The sequence below is a fragment of the Dermochelys coriacea genome, chromosome 1 (assembly GCF_009764565.3).
Source record: "Dermochelys coriacea isolate rDerCor1 chromosome 1, rDerCor1.pri.v4, whole genome shotgun sequence".
Classification (NCBI taxonomy): domain Eukaryota; kingdom Metazoa; phylum Chordata; order Testudines; family Dermochelyidae; genus Dermochelys; species Dermochelys coriacea.
This window is the reverse complement of record NC_050068.2, coordinates 23,252,721-23,276,419: the sequence shown is the minus strand read 5'-3', so window position 1 is coordinate 23,276,419 and position 23,699 is coordinate 23,252,721. Positions and strand designations below refer to the sequence as shown.

Genomic DNA, 23,699 nt, shown 5'->3' with positions numbered 1-23,699 from the left:
TGGGTTCTGTGACATGGTGGCTTTCAGTACAACAATGGCTGCTAATAAAGCAATTTTGTTCATTTGGGAAGTGATGGGGATGTGCATTGCTGCTTCCCTGCTGTCCATCACATTACCATGCTGCAGAGCAGCCTGCTGGATGTGCATTGTGCATGCTTGCCCTGGCATACTTCTCAGCACGGGTTTTGTAATGTATGCAAGGGGGAGAGAGGCAGAAGATCTGACAGGCAGCTGCCAACATGGAAGCATTGTGAAAAATGTAATTAATTTGTGTGTGGGCTTTGAGAATAGGGAAATATCCTGAGACTGTTTCACAGCCTAGGACATCTTTGAGCATAGAATCATATTTTTCTACTATTCTTTTAGATTGAGGCTAAGGGAGTTGGGTACCAAAATCACAGGTATCTAACTCCTTTGGGCATATTTGAAAATCACAGCCTTAATGTATTTTCATATTGGCAATTAGTGTATTGTTGTTTGTATTACAATAGTGACCCAACTGAGATCTGTACAGACACATGGCACGAGATAGCTCCTGCCTAAAGAGCTCAAAAGCTAAACAGACAAAGGGTGGGAGGGGAAACAGAGATGAAGTGACTTGCCCAAGGTCACCCAGTGACTGAACTGGGAGTAGAAAGCAAGTCGTCTGTCTCCCTGTCCACTATGGCCCAGTTCAACCAGCTTTACGTAAAAGGAAAGTGTATATTAACCAGATGCAAGGTCATGCTGCAGTTGTGAAAGGAAATTGTGAGATCTCTAATGACCTCTAGGAAGAAAAGGTACAAGTGATACTCCTGAGATAATTCTGCACCACTGCACAATGCAGAATTTAATTTTTTTTGCACAGAATTTCCTTTTCTACCACAGAAATGGACTGCAGTGCCGTTGGCTGCCACTATGGGCTGCTGGACCCAGCAGAGCCCAGCTTGCAAATGGAAGACGCTGCCTGGGGGCAGGGGAGGGAACTAAAGGGTGCCTGGCAGCTGCAGTTCCCAGCATGCCCTGAGGGAAGGAGACCGCAGTGCACAGGGAATGCCACACAAGCCTGGGATCCAGTGTCAGGCTGTTTCTCCCTCTGGATCCCTGGGTTTCTGAGCAGTGGGGTGGGAGGTGTCAGGGCTGGGGGCCCCCATGGCTGGGTCTGAGGAGGAGGGGGCAAATGTCTGAGCTAGGGGAGCACATGGATGTGTTGGGGGGTGGGGGGTGTCTGGGCTGGGAGGGGCCCGTGGCTAGGCTCTGGGGTGCAGGGGAGGGAGGGTAGGTGTCTGGCCCCCAGCTGGGCTCTGCAGAGGGGAAGGGGCAGAGAAACAGGAACTGGGTTGTCATAGGGGTTTCTTTAATTCTCTACTCCCAGTGGAATTTGTTTCATGTTCTCTGTGTGTGTGTGTATAAATCTCTCCTCTGTTTTTTCCACCAAATGCATCCGATGAAGTGAGCTGTAGCTCACGAAAGCTTATGCTCTAATAAATTTGTTAGTCTCTAAGGTGCCACAAGTACTCCTTTTCTTTTTGGAATTTTTGTGTGTCTGTATTACAAGCATCGGAGGGGTAGCCGTGTTAGTCTGGATCTGTAAAAGCGGCAGAGTCCTGTGGCACCTTATAGACTAACAGATGTATTGGAGCATCAGCTTTCATGGGTGAATACGACCCACTTCGTCGGATGCATCCGACGAAGTGGGTCATATTCACCCACAAAAGCTGATGCTCCAATACATCTGTATTATTACAGACATACTTGCCGATTTAGGTATTTTGAAATTATAAAAATAATTGAAACTGGCATGATTATGTAGTGTTTTTGACAAAATGTGCAGAATTTTAAAATATTGTACGCAGAATTTTTAATTTTTTGGCGCCAAATTCCCCCAGGAGTAAATTGAATATTGCTACCCTTTTGACCCAAGCAGTTAGCCACTGTCCTTGGTCTTGCTGGTTGTTTCCATTAGGAGGAGAAGCTGATGAATCAGTTAAGTATTTCTTTGTTAGAATCTGTTTGTGTGTACACTTTGTCAAAAAGTCTTGTTTTCTCTCCACATGGGAGGAATCAAACAGACTCCTTATTCAATATTCCAAATCTTTTTTTTTTTTTCTCCAAGCTAGCACTCTACCCAAAAAAATTCTCCTTGAGCTTTTCTCAAGGTCATGCTACAAGCGTTAATCTGGCTATTCCTATTCACTATCTTTGAAGTACTAAATTGCAAGTCCAATAGGGGACAGCCTGTTATAAAATGGTTTATTCAGAGTTGAACACCAGAGAGGAGCATGGTCTAGGCACAAGACTGGAAGCCAGACTTTCTGAGCTACAGTTCTGGCTCCTTCATGACCCTGATTCTGCAACGTGGTGCCTACAGGAGAGTTGCATGCAGGTGCAATCTCATTCTAGTATTGTGATCTTCAGATTATTTTGTGTATTAAAATAACATTTAGAGGCCCTAGTTGAATTAGTGACCCCTTGTACAAGGCACTTTATATAGTCAAAATATTTATGCAGATATTTTTCCTGCCAAAAAATAACATTTTGTTGAAAAAAAATTTCTGGAAAAATGTTCATTCCAAAAAAAAAAATCAACTTTTCTCACAGGAAATGTCAAAATAAAAGCTTTCATTTCTAATCAACGTTTTGAAATGCAAAACTTTTTCTCATTTAATCTTAAAATATCACTTTGTTTTTTTTTTAAACCACAAAATGGCAGGAAAATGTTACCTTATTTTGAAATGCTGATTCAAAAAATGAACTATTTTATTCAGACCAATTCAAAATATTGTGCATAAAAAGCTGAAATTTTTCAGCTGAAAAATTACTATAAGAGATTTTCCATTTGAAATTTCTTATAAGAAACATTTCAGGTTTCCAACCTGTTCTAAAACACAGTGAGCTAGAGTCCCTGACCTTGAGAGACTATAATCAAAATAGAAAAAAGAGACAGAGTGGGAAGAAAGATAGTATTATCCCCTGTGTGCTCATGGAGAATTCAGGCACAGAGAGAGATTAAGTGAATTGCCCAAGGTCACACAGGAAGCATGTAGAAGAGCTGGCAACTGAATCAAGATCATCTGAGTCCAGTACTTTAACCACAGTGTTTAAACAGGGATTATATGACATTAGTACATGGATTAATTGGTTAATATTTATAAAAGCACTGCAAAGATGAAAAGCACTGAGTAAATGCTAAGTTTTTTATTGCATTTTTCACTCAATAGGGGCTCAGGGAGTCTCATGTTGCTTTGTCAGATATATTGGCAAAAAATGACATGTGACAAATGATATTCTCTGGAACTGCATGAACTGTGGCTTGGAATCATATTAGATCTGCTAGACAAAGGCAGGTCAAGAGGCAGCCATTAATAATGCAACACCATCCACAGTCACAGTAAACCTGTAAAATTTCATGTCAAGGATTTGTTAACTCATGGTCCTGATCTGTCTGCGTCTGGGAGGGTTAGCACTAGTCTGTTCCCAGCTCATGCATAAGAGAAATCTCTCCCTGACTTCCCTCCAGCAGAAGGGCCAGGCACAATTAAAGTCTTTGCAATCAGGGACAGCAAGGCCTACACGGGACTACTGTGAGTGCTAGACTCTAATGCTTTTAAGAGCAGTACAAGAACTGCCACTGGGGCTGTTCACAGCTCTGCACTGGGAGCAGCACAGATGTTCTGCAACAATATAGCCCCTAGTGTTTCCAACTGCTGGTTCGTTCCATAACAGTTTTCAGCATGATGATGATATACAATATCATCATACTGGGAGTTGGGTGAAATCTCTCTGAAGCTGGTGAATGTAAAAGCTGCCCTTCATTCAGGATAAATGTAAGATGTTAAACTCTGTTTGGAGTGAAATAGCTCAAATAATAGGAGCCACAACCCAAAACATACCTCACATGTAAGGCTGTCAGAAACTGAGCTTGGTGGGTTGGAGGGGTTTCACTGAGGACTGAACACAAATACAGGGAGATGGATATTCTTTTGGTGGGGGGGGGGGAAAGGGAGAGGGAGAGAGAGTGTGGGGTGTGTGTGTGTGTGTGTGTGAGAGAGAAGCCGTCAAGAAACACCATAGAAGCAGAGAAGGCAGCAGAAAACTCACAAAAGCTTATGCTCGTATAAATTTTAGTCTCTAAGGTGCCACAAGTACTCCTTTTCTTTTTGCGGATACAAACTAACATGGCTGCTACTCTGAAACCTGAATAGGAATGGACAACTGTATATCGTTAAATTTTGGGTGCGCTGGAGGATGAGAAGTTGTATAGAGCCATATAGCTCCAGCCTGCCAGTTCGGCAGCCATCCAGGATGGGCTGTGAGAGCACCCTGGGAAAGGGGGAAGAGGAATAGGACAGCTGGCATTGCTGTATAGCCTTCACCAGGCAGAACAGTGGAGTTCTTATGGGGCTCAGAGGATGGTAGTAAGGGGGAGGGATAGCTCAGTGGTTTGAGCATTGGCCTGCTAAACCCAGGGTTGTGAATTCAATCCTTGAGGGGGCCATTTGGGATCTGGGGCAAAAATTGGGGATTGGTCATGCTTTGAGCAGGGGGATGGGACTAGATCTCCTGAGGTCCCTTCCAACCCTGATATCCTATGAAACTATGGATTGCCACATGTTTTTTTGTGATGTGAAACTTCAAAGTCAGTAATGTTCCAGTTAGGCTCTGAGGCCATCATTGAGCTAAGTGAAATCCAAAAATGTATCCAATTGCTAGAATCTCAGTTTGATTTGACTGTACTAAATTCTATTATACTTTGTGAGATTAGGGATACACATAGGTGTATCCAATCCAACAGTGCTGTAAATAGGCTGACAACAAATCCAAGAGAGTTGTAGATAGGGCTGGTCAAGCAATGATATTTTTATGATAAATTTAAAATAACCCCCTTTTTAGGAGTTGCCAGTATTTTTTTTGGGTGTCATTAAATTTTTTGGGGAGGGGGAAGGAGTCTGAAAACCAAAACCCAGAAATTTGTGGGGTTTGGCTACCAATAAAGTGAAAGTTTGGGGATTTGGAATCTTCAGTGTGTGTTTAACAAAAACCTGAAAGGTTTTGACAAAAATGGAAATTTGTTGATGAAAATGTCTGTTTTTGTCAAACTATTTTCTGTCAAGGGAAAAACAAAAGAAAAGCAAAATCCAGCATTCAATCAGCCCTAATTGTGAACAAGTTCCAGGGCCTTCTGTTGATTAACTAATAATATCATGTGACAGCTTCTCCATATGGTGTCCATCCTTTGAGTCCAGCCATTTCAAGAAAGGATGAAAGCCCTGATGAGTTATGTTCAGGCTTGCTTTGTGCTTATGACTTATTCCACTAGTTGGGTCAGCAACAAAATCCCGTGGCCTGAGAGCAATTCTGAAACTCCATTTCTAACACTGGATGCTTTGTTTGAATCATCCACATAACAATTTAATAATTGTTATGAATCATGTTTATTATGTAAACATGCCTAGGGATCAACTAAGAGTGTAGTTTGTGATCTACCCTCAGATCCTTTTCTGCAGAACTCTCTCCTACATTGTAATTCCCCATTTTGTATTTGTGAAATTAATTATTCCTTCTTAAGTGGAGCACTTTGCATTTGTCCTTATTGAATTTCATCCTAATATTTGAGGCCATTTCTCCAGTTTGTCAAGATCGTTATGAATTCTATTCCTGTCCTCCAAAGCACTTGCAACTTCTGCTAGCTTGGTATCATCTTCAGACTTTATAAGTGTACTCTCTATGCCATTATCCAAATCATTTATGAAGATAGACTAGAACTAGGCCCAAGACAGATTGTTCTGAGACCCCACTCAATATGCCCTTCCAAATTGACACTGAGTACAGTTATCCAACCAGTTGTACAACCACCTTATAGAAAGTTCATGCAGATCACCTGCTTTTAAAAATTAGATTGTGTTCAGTCCTTGATTACCAACTAACAAGCAAATAATAGGTGAGAGACCCGATCCTGCATTGATGACAGAGCTGTTGTGTGAGCACCAAATTACTCCAGTCTACCTGTATAGATGTGACTGAAGAAGAGACTGTATTGCTAAGTGTCCCATTTGCATAAGGCTCACCTCAGATGCATCCATATGCCACCTAAATCTGCTGCCCTTCCCCTTTTTATACCCTGCACACTTGCAGGTAGGGAAGAGTGTGAATAGGAGACCCACTATCACTCAGTATGGAAGACCATCCATAGTGCTTGTCAGATAATTTCAGCCTCACCTCCCAAGATTCCACCCACGCTGTGGGTTGAACATCTCATGGCAGAAGACTGAGGTCCAGAACATCAGAGCTGGGCCACCAGAACCCCCAGTGCAGGTGTAATCAAGGACCATGGATAGAGTTCGTGAATTAATCTACCTAGGCTACAAGCAGAGTTCAAATGGTTTCAGCAAACTAGACGTTCTTTGATGAACGGGTCTCACCACCTCCTTTGTGAAGTCCATGTCTCAATTATGGATGTAAAAACATCTTTGCACTGAGACAAAGTTCAGGATCTATCAAATCTGTTTTGTTATATAGGTCAGAAACCTTGATCCTTTTACAAGCGGACTTGGAGTGCCTCGAAGTATTCCAGTGCACTGCCAGCACCAAATCCTGAAAAAGTGGTTTGGCTTTGATTGAAATGTCACAATCTCACAGAGATCTGGCCTTCCTCAACTACTCATTATTTTCAAAAATGGCATTGATCTTTGACTAGATCACCAGGATGGACAAAACCACTCCAGCATATAATGCTGTCAAACTTTATCAACACATGAAGGAATGGATGCCATGACCCTAGTTGGCACCATTTGCTGGGTTACACCACAGATTTGTGGAATCACAGGATTGAGCCAGATCTGGGTACTTCATTACACACTCCCTAGTGGAGTACCATCATCCTTGGTTGCTGTGGCTGGTGCAATGATCCGCAGTAGATTATACGTGTTTGATGCCTAGTGCTTTGCTTGCACTTGTTGGTAGACTCCACTCTATACCTGTGCTGGAGCAGAGCAACCATGCATATCCTGCTGTGCATCCTGCACCTCTATGTAAAATCAATTAAAATCTGTTGCCCTACTTCTATGGCTCCCATAACCATAATAGTTGAGCACTTCGTCATCATTAATGTACTTGTCTTCATGATACCCCTGTTAGACAGAAAGACATAAGATGCAGATCCTCAGAGGTATGCAGACACGTAACTTCTATTGATGTCAATGAAAGTTAGTCACCTGAGTGACTTGTCCAAGTTCACACAGGAAATCTGGTGGAGAGGGGAATTTGACCTGAGTCTCCGGAGGCTATCACCCAACACACTGGACCATCCCTCCTCTCTGGAAAAAAAGTTAAAGTATAGCACAGTTCTGTCTCTACGAGGGTCTGAAGGTCAACAGTAGGGGTTGGTATCGCTGTCTGTATATACCTGCTTGCTCTATAGGCTTCTTGTTTTAAATCTCTCTCCTTTAGGCCATCACCTCACAGGTCTCCTGATGTTTACTAAGTACTCCCGTAGGAGTACCCTACCCACTGAAGTCCTTAGGCAGAGAGGGTTAGAAATAGAAACCCACAGACTAAAACATGGTATTACAATCAGCATTCTAATGCGTTCTGATTCGAGCACAAAAGTTGAGGCTGATACAGAACTTTTCCCACTGCTGCAGTGATTATTGTTCTCTTTCTACACTATTCTTTGTATGCCTGCCTGCCTCTCAGAAAAGGAATCCTCCACAGCCCTTACACTATGTAGGAGAGAAACAGTTTATTAAAATGTACTGTACTTACCTATCAGTCACCTACTTATTAATTACAACTAAAAGCATGATTAATCTGTCATGGATAAGGCTGCTAAGTAACCTTAATCATGCTAATGTATTTTTTGTCACTTATGCAAAAGGCAGCATTATTACCATTAGCTGCATTTATTCTGCCACAGCTAGTCTGAGGTTGTCATAGTTTTTTTGCATTGTCTTCACAGTTGTGTTCTGTGATTTACTTCGTCATTACCAATAAGATCCAATGATGTTTTCTCTGCAAAGTTTATCTTAGAAAATTGATAATGATTACAGTTTTTGAAAGTGCTGCCAGAGGCTCCCAATAACTAGGGGTGAAATTCAGCATGGGGGGGCCTATGGAACATGTAAGCCTTGGTCTCGGTGGAACTGAAGTGATGCATAGATCTTGTGCTGGTCCCACTGCGTGGAGTGAATTCCACCTGGGAGGACTCTGTGGCTCTCTGCATATAATAAATTATTGAAAGACTGGGCACTGGTCTTCTGCTTGGAGGGTTGTGGTCTCATGTCAACCATCCTGTTCAATGTGTCCTGGGGCAGTTAAGATGGTCAGTGAGGAAACATGGGTTGCAGTGTGTGGCAAGGCATCTCCTTCATCTCACCAGACCAAGCACTTGCCCTTCTGGAGATGGCAGGCCTGGGGTAAATCAGCTCTAACCCACTCTGGGCAGCATTCGTCCTCACCCCTTCTGTGCTCCTTTGGCAGTATTTCCTGGGTAGGCCTCAGGGTAGGCCTATGGGGTCATCCTCCACCAAACAAAAGGGGAATAGTCCCATAAACACAAAAACAAAGGGTGATACCTTCCCCTGCCTCCTTGCTGGGGCTGGGTGTCACTCTGTAGTCTGCCCCGGGTATCAGTCCTTCCCCTAGCAGGCATTCAGGCTTGTCTGCTTCCCCTATGGGGAGGAGCATAGCCTGGAGAAGCTTTACCTCCCTTCTGCCACAAGCCTGGTAGCAGATCGTCTCTCTCTACCTCCTGGTTTTAAAAGGTCTCAGGCAGCCCTTAACTGGATCCAGGTGTTCCTAAATGACCTGACATAACCCCTTCTCAGCTTATAGGGAAGATGGCCTTTAACATTCTAGGGCTAACATATCTGCCTTCCCACACCCTGTTCCAGCCCTCCGGCTTGACTTTGTCACAAGTGTCTTTAGTACACAGATGATTCCCAGCTTTATAGTTTCACCTCTTCCAACCAAGCTAGCTGATTGACTTACTGAGCAGAGTGATGTGTGGAAGAGGGCAGGGCTTGAAAAATCCACTCACTCTCATGAGCAGGAATTTTTCTCTGAGGGAGTGAAATCAATTTTTGCAAAATCTGAGCTTTCCTTTTACAAAAAGAAAATCCTATTTCTAGGGCCAGATCTTCAGCTGATGTAAATCTGGCCTGGTTCCATTGACATCCATGAAGCTATTTTAATTTACATCAACAGAGAAGCCCTTTGCTGTCTTCCCAAGTCTGCAGACAGACTATTCCAGTGTTTCTGCTGCTGCTCAGAGCTTCTACAAGTACAGCAGAAGGAGATCTGACCAGAACCTTGCCATTTTCCATTGCTGCTATTCAGAGCCATGTGGGTAGTCATGTATCTGATAAGAACCTGGTAAATTTCAATCTATTTTAAAAGCGTTGCTCATCTAATATTTGATTTTGCAGTTGTATTTTGGTTAACTGGCTACGTTTCTTTCTTGCTTACTTTCTGGTCTTTACAAATGAATAGCAATACTGAATATAAATATTTGTAGCCAAATATATAAAATCTATTTTGGCAAACAAAATGTTACATTTTAATTTTCAGCATCACATCTAGGATTTCTGTGACTTTCCAAGAAGTGTAGGGCAGGAGGGGACCTTGAGAGGACATAAAGTACTTTACCTTGCACTGAGGCAGTTTCAAGTAAGACCCTGCCTGACTAGTGTTTGTCTAACCTGTTCTTAAAACCCTTCCATAACAGTGTCCTCCCTTGAAAGCCTATTTCAGACCTTAACTAATTAGAAAGTTTTTCCTAATATCTCTAACCTAAATCTTCCTCCTGCAAAGTAAGCAGATTACTTCTTGTACTTCCTTCAGTGGACATTGAGAACCATTAAGCACTGTCCACAGTCCTTTAACATATTTGAGAACTATCAGGTCCCTGCTCAGTTTTTTTTTTTTTTTTTTTTTTCCTCAAGGCTAAACTTGTGCAGTTTTTTAACCTTTCCTCATAGGTCATGATTTCTAAACCTGTTATGTTTGTTGCTGTCCTCTGGACTCTCTCCAATTTGTCAACATCCTTCTTAAAGTGTGGTGACCAAAACTGTACACAGTCCTCCATCTGACTGCTGAGTAGAGCAGAACAATTACCTCCTGCATCTTAAATACAACGCTCCTGTTAGTACAACCCAGAATGATATTAGCCTTTTTTGCAACTGCATGTTAGGGACTAGGACACAGGCGGTCTGGCCTACTGGTGAGAGCAGAAGTCAGGTGTAGTGGGCAGAGCAGGCATCCAGCTCGGGGAACTGAGTTGAGACACAGCAACAGTCGATTGCTGACTACCAGAGCCAAGGATCAAGGTAGAGTTGGCATCAGAAGCCAGAGCTGAGGGTTAGAGCTAGGAAGCAAGGCATAAAGTCTGGAACTGGAAAGGAGACAAGGATCAGGCACAGAGCAGAACCATGGTGGGAACTAGGAGAGAAGGCAGGAGCAGGATTGAAATACAGACGTGAGCAGGGGCTGCTGCTGTGGCAAATCACTTAGTTGCTCAGTCACCTTTCTGTGCCTCATTCTGGCTTAATTAGCATGGTCGGACCAAACGGTGGAGCTGGGCAATCCTCCCATCAGCACTTTTGTGCGTGGTGCCTTGGCTGAGGCTGTAGTCCTATTAGCTCCTTGGCCCTTGAGGTTTCAGTAGACCTCAGGTGGCAGCCAGCATGTGATGGCTGTCTGGGAACTCATAGGCCTGGACTGAAGACCCAACACGTCACATGTTGGCTCTTGTATCATCTGTGATCCGTTGCAACCCCCAGATCTTTTTCTGCAGTACTTCCATCTAGCCAGTTATATTGTTTGTGCATTTGATTTTTCTTTCCCAAGTGTAGCACTTTGCATTTGTTTTTATTGAATTTCATCCGGGTTGATTTCAGACCAATTCTTCAATCTATCAAGGACATTTTGAATTCTAATCCTGTCCTCCAAAGTGCTTACAACCCTTCCCCTCAGTTTGGTGTCCTCTGCAAATTTTATGAGCATACTCTTCACTCCATCATCCAAGTCACTAATGAAAATATTGAATAGTAACAGACTAAGGACTGACTCCTGCACAGCCCCACTAGATACATTCCCCCAGTTTGACAGCAAACCATTGATAACTACTTTGAGAACAATCTTTTAACCATTTGTGCACCCATCTTACATTAGTTTCATCTAGACCATATTTCCCTCATTTGCTTATGAGAGCGTCACATGGTACTTTGTCAAAAGCCTTACTAAAATCAAGATGCATTATGTCATCAGCTTCCCTCATCTGCTAGGCCAAAGAAGGAAAATAATCCTTCTCTTAGCAATTTTGTCCATTGATTTCAGAACTGAGGTTCTTTCCTTGTTTCTAACGAACATGGCTTCCTTTGGTTTGATTTTCTTTTTGCCTGCATAACTACAGCTCCTTTCTGTTCCAGCTGAAGGCGTTCACAGTTGTGTGTCTCACTGAAAAGTTGGATTTTGACATTTTTATTTATGAACAATTGATATGATTTTTTTTCTTATGAATGATTGATTCAAACAAAATTAATAATTGGAATTGAGAGGAATGGCTCCATCTGATCATAAAAATGTGATTTACTTTAACATTGCTGACTCGGCCTCCTTGACCCAGAATAAGTTAGGAGACTTAAGGAGCTTGGCTTGTTTAGCCTAACTAAAAGAAGGTTGAGGGGAGATATGATTGCTCTCTATAAATATATCAGAGGGATAAATACAGGAGAGGGAGAGGAATTATTTCAGCTCAGCACCAATGTGGACACAAGAACAAATGGGTATAAACTGGCCACCAGGAAGTTTAGACTTGAAATCAGACGAAGGTTTCTAACCATCAGAGGAGTGAAGTTTTGGAATAGCCTTCCAAGGGAAGCAGTGGGGGCAAAAGATCTATCTGGTTTTAAGATTCTACTCGATAAGTTTATGGAGGAGACGGTATGATGGGATAATGGGATTTTGGTAAGTAATTGATCTTTAAATATTCAGGGTAAATAGGACTAATCCCCTGAGATGGGATATTAGATGGATGGGATCTGAGTTACTATAGAAAACTCTTTCCTGGGTATCTGGCTGGTGAATCTTGCCCATGTGCTCAGGGTTTGGCTGATTGCCATGTTTGGGGTCGGGAGGGAGTTTTCCTCCAGGGCAGATTGGAGAGGCCCTGGAGGTTTTTTTGCCTTCCTCTGTAGCATGGGGCATGGTTGACTGGAGGGAGGCTTCTCTGCTCCTTGAGGTTTTGAACCATGATTTGAGGACTTCAATAGCTCAAACATGGGTGAGTTTTTTCATAGGAGTGGGTGGGTGAGATTCTGTGGCCTGCGCTGTGCAGGAGGTCAGACTAGATGATCAGAGTGGTCCCTTCTGACCTTAGTATCTATGAATCTATAAGTTTCTATCACCACAAAATCACTGAATTATTAATACATTTGTCTTTCAACACTTTTTTTTAATACAGTGAACATTCAAGCAAGTATGAAAATTACAACACAATTGCTGTCAATTAGACTAAATCAATGAAGAGCTCAGTTATGTACAGTATGTTTGAAAATATTGTAAGTTTAATAGCATCTAAATTATCCAAAGTTTGATACTAACGTTAAAAAGCACATTTTTAAATACACAAAACAGATCAGTTTTATGAGGAAGAGTCAAACTCACCTGTCAACGAAGGCATGGTGAAGGATAAAGATGGGATCATTAGCAGATCCTTGTACCTGGGACATTGAGCCATTCATATAGATGTGAAGTGCATTATGTAAGCTGCTTTGAGACATGTTCGCTATTCCAGTCTGTGGATTGGCAAAGCCTATATGTGAAGAGGAAATCATACACTGATATGAAGATGTGCATAATTATTCTTTCAATAAAATAGAAGCTCAAAGTACCTACTAATTAGATTTCATTTATGTTCAGCTCTTTAGTATAATAAGATAAATCTTTAAAGAAAGAGCACTAGTATACTTGGAAGGCACATCAGAGATGACATGAGAAGAAACTAAATTAAAATGACTGCCATAAAACTAAAGCAACATGCCACTACGTGAACTACTTAATTGATTTATATTTTTAATTCTTTGTCCAATATTTCTGGCTGTTAAAGCATTCTAAAACTCTAATCTTGCAAATATTTATGCATGTGAACTTAAATGTGTTTGGGCCCAAACCTACTAAGGGAATTATTTAACTGACTTACTGTGTCTCTGACAAATCACAGATAATTGATGAAGCTGTAAAAGTCTGAGAAAAGTAAATGAAAGGAGATTGACCCTGGCAATTACTAGTCCTTAAGCCAAAACAACCTGTTGTGTTTTGTGATATACTTAGACTGCAAGCTCTTTGGAGCAGGGATCATAGTTTTATTATGTGTACAGTGCTGAGCACTTTTTCCTGACTGGGGCCTTTACAAACCACTGCACTGCAAAAAATAATAGTAAAAGGATGGAACAAATAGTTAGCTAGGTCATCCCCTTCTATAATCAAACCCACGGGACAGGGCTCTGGGAAAAGACGTATCTTTGAAAGTTGCCCTGGGGACTGGACTTTTAAATGCCACAGGGCCCATCCCCAAACCCAACAGACACTCGAGAATATGTGACACCTGGCCCCTACTCTAAGGCCCATGTGTCCCCATACTGGTTCTGGCCCTCGTAGCCCCATTGGTCCCTTCTGTTCTTAAACTCTGAGCTCTTACCTAGCTTCCTGCTAGCACAGGTGATCCCTAGCCAGCAGGAGATCCATCAGTGTCAATACCGCACTGTATTCTCTTTCTGGGAGACTCCATGGCTACATCTACACTGCAATTAAAATCCCATGACTGTCCCATACCAGCTGACTTGGGTTTGTGGGGCTCAGGCTAAGGGGCTGTTTGATTGTGGCCGGCTTTGGCTCGGGCTGCCGTTCTTGGACCTTTTCACCTTGCTGGGTCCTAGAGCCCAGTCTCCAGCCCGAGCCGGCCACAATCAGTCATTTACACCACAATTAAAGAGCCACTTAGCTCAAACCCTGCGAGCCCAAGTCACAGCTTTTTAACTGCCATGTAGACATATCCTAACCCTGACACCATAGGGTAATCTATATAGGCCCTCCTAGGTAGTGTCCTACCCATAGGGTTGGGACTTTCTAACTGCACAAACCCAAACGCCCTTTCCCTGCCCACTGCCCCACTCCTTCTCTGCACCCCACCCAGTTCAGCCCCCCCATCCCTCGCTCTTCCCCACCCTCACTCACTCTTGCTGGGCTGGGGCAGGGTGTTGGGGTGCAGGAAGGGCTGAAGGCTGCAGCTGGGAGTGCAGGCTTTGGGCTGGGACCAAAAATGAAGGGTTCAGGGTGCGGGAGGGAGTGCAGGCTCCAGATGGGGGTGTGGGCTCTGGGGTGGAGCCAGGGATGAGGGGTTTGCCTTGCAGGAGTGGGCTAGGGCAGGGGATTGGGATGTGGATGGAGGTGCAGGGTCTGGGAGGGAGTTAGGGTGCAGGGGAAGCTCCTACCTGGGGCAGGTGGTTTGGGATACAGGTGGCACTTACCTCAGGTGGTTCCCAGTTGGCAGCACAGTGGGGCTAAAGTAGCCTCCCTGGCTCTGTGCAGCTCCCAGAAGTAGCCGGCATGTCTGACCCCTAGGACAGACAGCTCTGCGCAGTGCGTGCTGCCCATGCCTTCATGTGCCTCTCCTGCAGCTCCCATTGGCCACGGTTTCTGGTCAATGGGAGCTGCAGAGCTGGCGCTGTGGGTGGGGGCAGCATGCGGAACTTCCCTGATCGCCCCTGTGCCTAGAGGTCAGACATGCTGGCTACTTCTGGGAGCTGCACAGAGCCAGGGCAGACAGGGAGGCTACTTTAGCCCCACTGTGCTGCCAACCAGACTTTTAACAGCCCAGTCAGCAGTGCTGACTGGAGCTGCCAGGGTCCATTTTCAACCAGGCATTACAGTCAAGAACTAGATGCCTTGCAACCCTACCTACCCACTGATGCTGTAGTGGGGTATTACTGAGGTTGGTGTTAAACGTGGTGTTTCTTTAACCTAGCTTTCTATGTTTCTACTCTCTTCTGAATCACTCCTTAAAACACTCTACCAGAACACACACACATGCTAGGAACTCCCTGATGCTGAAGTATATCAGAACAAACAGAAAATCTTTTTAAAATAAAAATAGTGGAACTAACAAGATGCTTTCAGTGCTCCATCACTTTGTCACATCTCATCTTCTGTCCATACATTTTACATTGTTTGTTAAGGTTGTAAATGTAGTAAGGCAGAAACTTTCTCTTTCTCTGTACAGAAAGATCCTTGCATACTTTGAGAACAGCATAAATTATAATATCTCGAGTAACCTGGGAGAGTATTTTATTATCACAAAGCAGTAAAGTAATGGGGGAAGCAGAGTGGTCTAGTGCGGTGTTTCTCAATGACTGGTCCATGGACTGCTGTTGGTCCCTGAGAACTCTCTGACACAAGTTAGGAAGGCAGCAAGCTGGATCCTGGAATCTAAAAGGCTGAGAAACACACTAATCTAGTGTACAGGGCCCTAAATGGGGATTTGGAGACCTGGGTTCTACTCCCAGCTTTGGAATTGATCTTTTTGTGTGGCCACTTCACCCCATATGTCTTTGTGTGTTTTTAGATTATAAGATCTTTTTGGGGTCAAGGACTGTTTCTTACTATGTGAATGTGCAGTGCTTGGTATAATGGGGCCTTAATCTCATCTGAGGCTTCTAGGTGCAAGTGCAGTGCTTCTAATAGTAGTTATAGTCCCTCTCCATAAGACTAAAATTTTGAGCTCATTTCCAGTTGTTGAACTCTCACAATGATGTTGACAAATCCAAGGGAAATCAGAGAAGAAGAATGATGATCAAGAGACTGGAGGAATTGGCTTCTGAGGAAAAAAATTTAAGTTCTACATAAGCATAGCTGGAATAAGATGAAAAAGGGGCACATATCTGAAGGGTCTGGACACAGCAGGGGAAGAGTGGAATTACCAAAGGTGGTATATGGGGAATTAATTAGTAATCAGACAAAATTAATATAGGGTAAATTTAGATCAGGAAAAGCTTCCTGATAGTAAATATTAAGCGGTGCAATAGTCTCTGGAGGGAAGTGATGGGAGCCATATCACTTAGAAATTTTAAAACTGGATTGGACAAAAAAGTAGTAGAAAATGTGTTGTATGGGGAAATCTGGCAAGGACAAAGAGGTATATTCTAGTTCAGCCAGAAGTTATTGGGTTTGCTGGAATTACTGGTGAAATTTTATGGCATTTTTTTTCTAGGAGGCCACACTAGATGATCCTTTTAGTTTTAAAAACTATAAATCTAGGTACTCAATAACATGGCAAGTTTCTTTCAGCTCTCACTTCTGTGAAATGGTTCTACGAAAATCAGCTGAAAAAAATCTACTTGTCAGGCTTCTTAAAGACTTCAGGCCCTTCACTTGTATCGTACTACAGCTCATTATGGGGGGAGGGCTGAAAGGAGATTGTTAGAGTACTAATTATATTGCTTCTAGAGTACTCTGGCCAGGAAACTAGATGTTCTGCATCAGTCTTAAAGCTTTGACAAGTTTTAGCCTTGCAAATGGTGGTAGCACTTGAGTTATCATATGAAAAGAGTTATACTGAATACTTCTGTATTCTAAGATGCACTGAATCAGGGCAGCCTCTTCACAGGGAAATCTCCCAGAGAGCCAATTTTGCCTAATGTGGACATTGTCATTCATACCACCCCCTGATTAACCGGGAAAGTATTAGCACTAATGGCTTAGGCATGTTTAATTCTAAGTTGTGGGCTCTTAATGTAGAAGATTCATATAAATATTAGATAGAATAAATAATAATTAAATGCAGTGACTATCACTTTTACCTGTGTGTTTTTACACAGTACAGCCTTTATTATGATTTCACTTGAATTCTTTTCAGACTTGTTTGAAAGGGTCTCAGGGCAACCATTTACTCAGGGCAATGGGTGATGAACCAGGCTGAGCCAATTCAGAGGAATCTACAATACTAAAATAATTTTGTAACATTTAGGGAAAATTGTACTTCCACGAGGAGGAGAGGGAGTGAATTTGTAATCCACCCCTATGATAAATCTGACGTTCTTGGAGGGAAGCCCCATTAGAACGTGATGTGCTAGAACCAGTAGTTATGGCTGGATCTTAAGTTATTGAGCTCAATAGGATCTTTGCCAGTGATTTAAATTGTAGTTCTTGTTCATAGCACTGTAAATCCAGAAACCAGTGGTTCAATGGAATTGAACTGACCTCAATGGAGCTATGCCAATGTACACCAGTTGGAACTGTGGCCCAAAATTTATTATAGATTTAGCTGATAGTGTCACCTATAGCTGCCCAATACTTTCCATTGTAATGATATACAGGCAGCCTTCATAAAACATTCAAGTGAATCAAGTATTCAAGTGTACAGTCTGTCTTTTAATAGATGCTATTTTATTATACTAACGGTCTAGCAGCAGAGATCATGGAACTCCTGATACAATCAGTGGGGACGCAGCTGTATAAACACAGTGCAAGTCAAATCGTGTCTTCCTTCACTACTGCTCACTTGCTGCTGAATTGACAGCATGAAGTGCATTTGGTAGACTTCAGAGAGTGTGGGGCTTTGATAGTATTATCAACATTAATTACTGCAGTGATGCAGCAAATGTCCCATGCATCATACCACCTCCTGCATTCTTTGGTGTATTATTTAACATTTCTCACACGCTATCACTTAACCACATTAAGATATTTAACTATTTTCAGGGTTTGGATTTTATAAATGCACTTAAGTAAAAGTTACTTTGCGCTATTTCCAAGTCAAGTGCTAAGCACACCAATCACTTTGAAAGTGATATTTCACTCTGTAAGGTGAATGCCTGGGTTGCATTGACTCCAACACATCTGGGGATGAATGTGGCTGTAAGAAGAACTCCATGTTGCAGAGAAGCACACACTCAGACTCATGTGTCCATTTTAAATACATGAGAAGGGTAAAATAAGGCCGTGTCTCTGCTATGGGCACTAAAGTAGCATAGCTTCAATACTGTAGCTATGCCAGTGTAACCCCATTGAGTAGATGGAGATTGCAGCAACAGCAAGAGTTTTCCATCAGCTATAGGAGCCAAGCAACCACTAGCTAGGTCAACAGAAGCATTCTTCTATCAATCTAGCTGTGTCTACAATCAGGGCTAGGTTGGCATAATTATAATAATAATTCTGAGTGCATAGTTATGTAGACCTAAGTTTTAAGTGTAGATCCGGCTTAAGATAAATAACATGATTCTGTGGATCAGATCTTCAGCTGATCATGGAAGATGTTGGCAGTATACCTGTTTACGTCAGCTAAAGCTCTAGACCTTAGCAATCTTTTTATAGGAGATATTTCAGGGCTAAATTCAACAGTGCAGCTGGTGATGTTGGTAGCTACATGTAACAACAACAATAATATCTAGCTTTCACATAGAACTTTTAATCAGTAGATCTCAAAGTGTTTTACAAAGGAGGTCACTGTCATTACCCCCATTTTGCAAAAGGGGAAACTGGGGCACTTGGACTTACTCAAGGTCACCCATCAACAGAAGTGGGCCTACAACCCTAATTCCCAGAGTTCTAGTTTACCAGTTTAATCACAAAATCACACTATAAACTTTATTTTAGCATATGATTAGTCTAATACTTATCTCACACTGGCGTAACTTAGGAGTCATTCTACTGAAGCAATGGGCTTGATCCTGAATTCCAGTTCCACTCATGTAAAACTGGAGTAACTCCATTGAAGTAAATGGAGTTATTCTGGATTTACATTAACTGAAATCAGAATCTGACCCTTCATGGAGTTATATTGGTACAAAACCTGTCTAAATAAGATCAGAAGCAGGTTCTAACTATCTGGGCTCAAGAGCTCATGTAAAGCTATGAGGGTAACAACAGGTATCTTGTAATGCAGTGGTCAAATTACAAAGGATGAATATAAACAAATAACACAAGTATGTAAGGACAAAATTAGAAAAGCCAAGGCAAAAAACGAGATCAAACTAGGTAGGGACATAAAAGGAACCAAGAAAACATTCTATAAATACATTAGAAGCAAGAGGAAGACCAAGGACCGAGTAGACCCATTACTCAATGGGGGGGGAAAACAATAATAGAAAATGTGGAAATGGCAGAGATGCTTAATGTCTTTGTTTCGGTTTTCACCAAGAAGGTTGGTGGTGATTGGACATCTAAAATAGTGAATGCCAATGAAAATGAGGTAGGATCAGACTCTAAAATAGGAAAAGAACAAGTAGAAATTTCTTAGACAAATTAGATGTCTTCAAATCACCAAGGTCTGATAAAATGTATTCTAGAATACTCAAGGAGCTGACTGAGGATATATCTCAGCCATTAGCAATTATCTTTGAAAAGTCATGGAAGATGGGAGACATTCCAGAAGACTGGAAAAGAGCAAATAAGGACAAAGAATGCCCATCTATAAAAAGGGAAATAAGGACAACCTGGGGAATTACAGACCAGTCAGCTAAACTTCTGTACCCGGAAAGATAATGGAGCAAATAATTAAGCAATCAATTTGCAAACACCTAGAAGATAATAAAGTGATAAGTAACAGTCAGCATGGATTTGTCAAGAACAAATCCATGTCAAACCAACCTGATAACTTTCTTTGATAAGATAGGTTTCAGAGTAGCAGCCGTGTTAGTCTGTATTCGCAAAAAGAAAAGGAGTACTTGTGGCACCTTAGAGACTAACAAATTTTATTAGAGCATAAGCTTTCGTGGTGAGCTGTAGCTCACGAAAGCTTATGCTCTAATAAATGTATTAGTCTCTAAGGTGCCACAAGTACTCCTTTTCTTTTTGATTAGGATAGCAACCCTTGTGGATGGGGGGAAGCAGTAGATGTGGTATACCTTGACTTTAGTAAAGCTTTTGATACTGTCTCACATGACCTTCTCATAAACTCGGGAAATACAACTTAGGACATGGCTACACTTGGGAGTTAGAGTGCATTAGAGCAGCCCAGGCTCCCTAACTCATGATCCATCCACACTGGCAAGGCACTTAGAGGGCCTGGACTGTGCAGCTGGAGCGCTCCGGGACAAAGCAACCATTATTGTGGAATGTTGCTTGAAAGGCGCGGAGAGGAGGGTCTGCTGCTGTCTGAACTTAAGACAGCATTCTGACATGCTCTCAGCCCCCCAAAAACCCATTCTCTCCCCCCACATACACACAATACACTCCCTGTCACACTCCATCCCCCCATTTGAAAAGCACGTTGCAGCCACTTACATGCTGGGATAGCTACCACAATGCACTGCTCTCTGTGGCTGTTGCAAGAGCTGCTAATGTGGCCACGCCAGTGTGCTTGAATCTGACTGTGTGGACACGTGGTGTTTAGATGTTGCTTGTAATTATTAGAATTGGGAGCACTGGTTGTTGGGAGTCTGAAAGGACAGGAAACAGGAATGAGGGGGAAGGAGTTGAAGAGGGAGAGCTACGGAGGGTGCAGCAGCAGCTTGGAAAAGAGGTTTCCACTTCAAAAAATAAAGTCCTATTGAAGTTTGCTAGTACCTTGCCTGGCTACTATAACGTTTTGGCGATGAGGATGGATCTTCTGCCTCTGAACCCACCTGCACCCTTTCTACAAAACCTAGATGAGCCTCCAATTGCTTTTACTGCCTGGATCCATTGTTTGAGACTTATCTGCTTGCAATCGGTGCAACAGAGATTTCTGAAGTAAGAAAGCATGCTCTGCTAATCCACTGCCTTGGAGCAGAAGGGCAGCGTATATTTTACACTTTTCCCCTTGCAGACGATAAATATGAGACTGCACTCACTGCATTAAAGAACTTTTTTGTACCAAAAGTGAATGTATTAGCTAATCGCTACAGATTTTACCAAGGGAGACTATAATGCAGTATATTGCTTCCCTGAGGAGTCTGATTGTAATTTGTGACTTTGGGAATATGGCAGATGAGATGATTAGAGACCAGCTCATTGAGAAAACAACCATGTTTCGTTTAAGACAACATTTACTTCTAGAACCACAACTTACACTAGAAAAAGCAATAACCATTGCTACCCAGATTGAGTCAGCTACAGCTGAAGCCAAAATAAGGAGCATGGATACAGGAGGCACAGTCCAGGCTGTGATTCCTTTGCAGAAAAGTTCAGTATCGCTGAAGGCAAAAATTACAAGAGGAAAATTACTAATGAAAAACCATCAAATCAGCAAATTCAAAATACAGTAAAAGCATGTTTTCACTGTGGATCCCCACAACACCTTGCAAGCTACACAGGATGTCCGGCAAAAGTAGCTCAGTGCAATCATTGCAAAAAGATTGGGCATTTTGCTAAAGTATGTCGCAGCAGCCAGTTCAATCAACAGGTGCATGCAGTTACAATACCAGATGTTACTGTGCTGAGCGTGAACAAAATCACTACTGCACATATTCCAGAACAATGTGAACAATAAAGTGCACGGTAAATGTTTCCGCCATACCCTTAGGCAAATCGCACTCTATTCAGCTAATGTTGGACACTGGCTCAGCAGTATCTATACTATCTGATCCCATCTATTTGTATTACTTTAAAGATGTGCCTCTTACTGAACCCAAGCTTCACTTGGTGTGTTATTTGAAAAACCATATTCCATGGCTGCCTGCCAGCAATAGTTACTTTTGGTGATTGCTGTGTAAGTGCAGAGTTCTACATTGTCCACAAAGCACTCTTATCCTTGGCAGAGATTTATTGGCTGCTTTAAATCTCAGGGTAGTTAATGGACTAATTGATCTTCCTCAGCAAAGCACTCTTATGGTACACACACCAGTTTCAGCTGGGACCCAACACCAGGTTGAGGAGAAACTCGGCTGTGCTTATGGGTTTCTGCATAAAGTTAAAATGTGGAATAATGTGATGCCTGTATGACAGAAGTTACGGCACTTACCATTTTCAGTCAGGGAAGCTGTTTCAGAGGAACTTAGAAAACTTGTTCAAAAGGGCATTATTGAAGAGAGTAACTCCTATAGTAGTGACGCAGAAGAAGGGTGGAGGCATTTGCCTTTTCCTTTGTGTGGACTTAAGGGAGCCAAATAAAGCTATTGTGATTGACAGCCATCCTCTTCCTCACATAGAAGTATTTGCAGAACTCTGTGGAGCAAAGATGTTTTCTACTCTTGATTTGCAGAGTGCATACCACCAGGTTATTTTGCATGAAGATAGCAGAGACCTCACAGAATTTATTACACATGAGGGACTATTTCCATGTTCCATATGGTCTTGCATCAGCCCCAAGTGACTTCCAAAAAATGATGTCATTGATTTTGAAGAATCGACATGGAGTTCAGTGCTATTTTAGTGATATTATCATGTTTGGAAATACTTTGGAGGAGCATGACAATAACCTGCAGTCTGTACTAAACTTCATCAGCAAAGCAGGCGTCAAGCTCAAGAGGTCCAAATGCAAATTTAGACAAACTGAACTCTCCTTTCTGGGGCATACAACTTCACAGGCTGGACTGAAACCTGATCCGGCTCATATCCTGGCAATTTCAAATGCTCCTCCTCCAACAGATTTGCAAACCTTGCGTTCGTTCTTGGGTCTTGTCTCCTGGTATGCAAAATTCATTCCCAATTATGCTTCTGTCATTGAATCATTATGAGAATTACTACAGAGAAGTTCAACCTTAGTGTGGACAACAGATGCAGAAGCTAGTTTTGAAATGGTGAAAGACTTGATTGTACATAGTCCAGTACTTGCACTATTCAGTCCTGCATTGCCCACAATTGAAACTACTGATACTTCTGATTATGGACTTGGGGCTGTCCTCACACAACTTCATAAGGACAACACAGAGAGGACTGTTGCATTTGCTTCAAAGACACTAAGAAATGCTGAGAGAAAATATTCTACAGTTGAAAAAGAAGCACTTGCTTGTGTCTGGGCTACTGAAAAATGGAGAACTTACCTGTGGGGCCACATGTTCAAGTTGCGCACAGACCACAGCCCTTTGATGTTGCTCACCACAAAAGGACTGGGAAGAGCAGGATATCGTATTGCTCGATGGTCTGCAAGACTACTTTCTTTCAATTATGAACTGGAATATAAGCCTGGAAACTAAAATGTGGTAGCTGATTGCCTTTCTCACCTGCTTTTGCCTTCACCAGATGATCCACCGGAGGATGAGGATGTAGTAGTTGTACTTACTACAAGCACTCTTACTGTAGTTACAAGAGAACAATTTCAAGCTGCTTGTTCAGTGTGTGTGATTCAACAAAACCTATGGGAATTTCTGACAGAGATTGCCCAGTAACCCTAAAAACCTTGACCCAGTTTTGCTGCCTTATTTTAGAGTTTGGGATGAACTTTCTTTGCTCGATGGCTGTGTGCTATGAGGTACACACCGGCTACTTGTGCCAGAAAAATTACAGTCAAAACTCCTACAGCTGGCACATGATACTAATCAAGGAATTGTCAGAACCAAACAACGACTACGGGATCTGTATCGGTGGCCAGGGATGGACTCTCAAACTGAAGCACTCATAAAATCTTGTGTCACTTGCCAAATGCATGATAAGACAGCAGTGACATGTACCCCTCCTGTTCCTCTTCCTGAATATGCATGGGAAAAAGTGGCAATTGACATTGTAGGACCCTTTGATACTGCTCCAATTGACTGTCCATTATGCCATCACCTTAATAGACTATTTCAGGAAATGGCCTGAGGTAGCGT

The 23,699-nt window shown here is 42.4% G+C and overlaps 1 protein-coding gene across 1 annotated transcript in view; it reads right to left on the bottom strand.

The window, feature by feature from the left end:
* TYR (tyrosinase) overlaps positions 1-23,699 on the bottom strand; it is an 82,940-nt gene that overhangs the window by 26,128 nt on the left and 33,113 nt on the right. Inside the window, exon 3 of the mRNA XM_038373394.2 lies at positions 12,643-12,790. Coding sequence (XP_038229322.1) covers positions 12,643-12,790 — 148 coding nt within the window. The remainder of the gene's footprint in view (positions 1-12,642; positions 12,791-23,699) is intronic.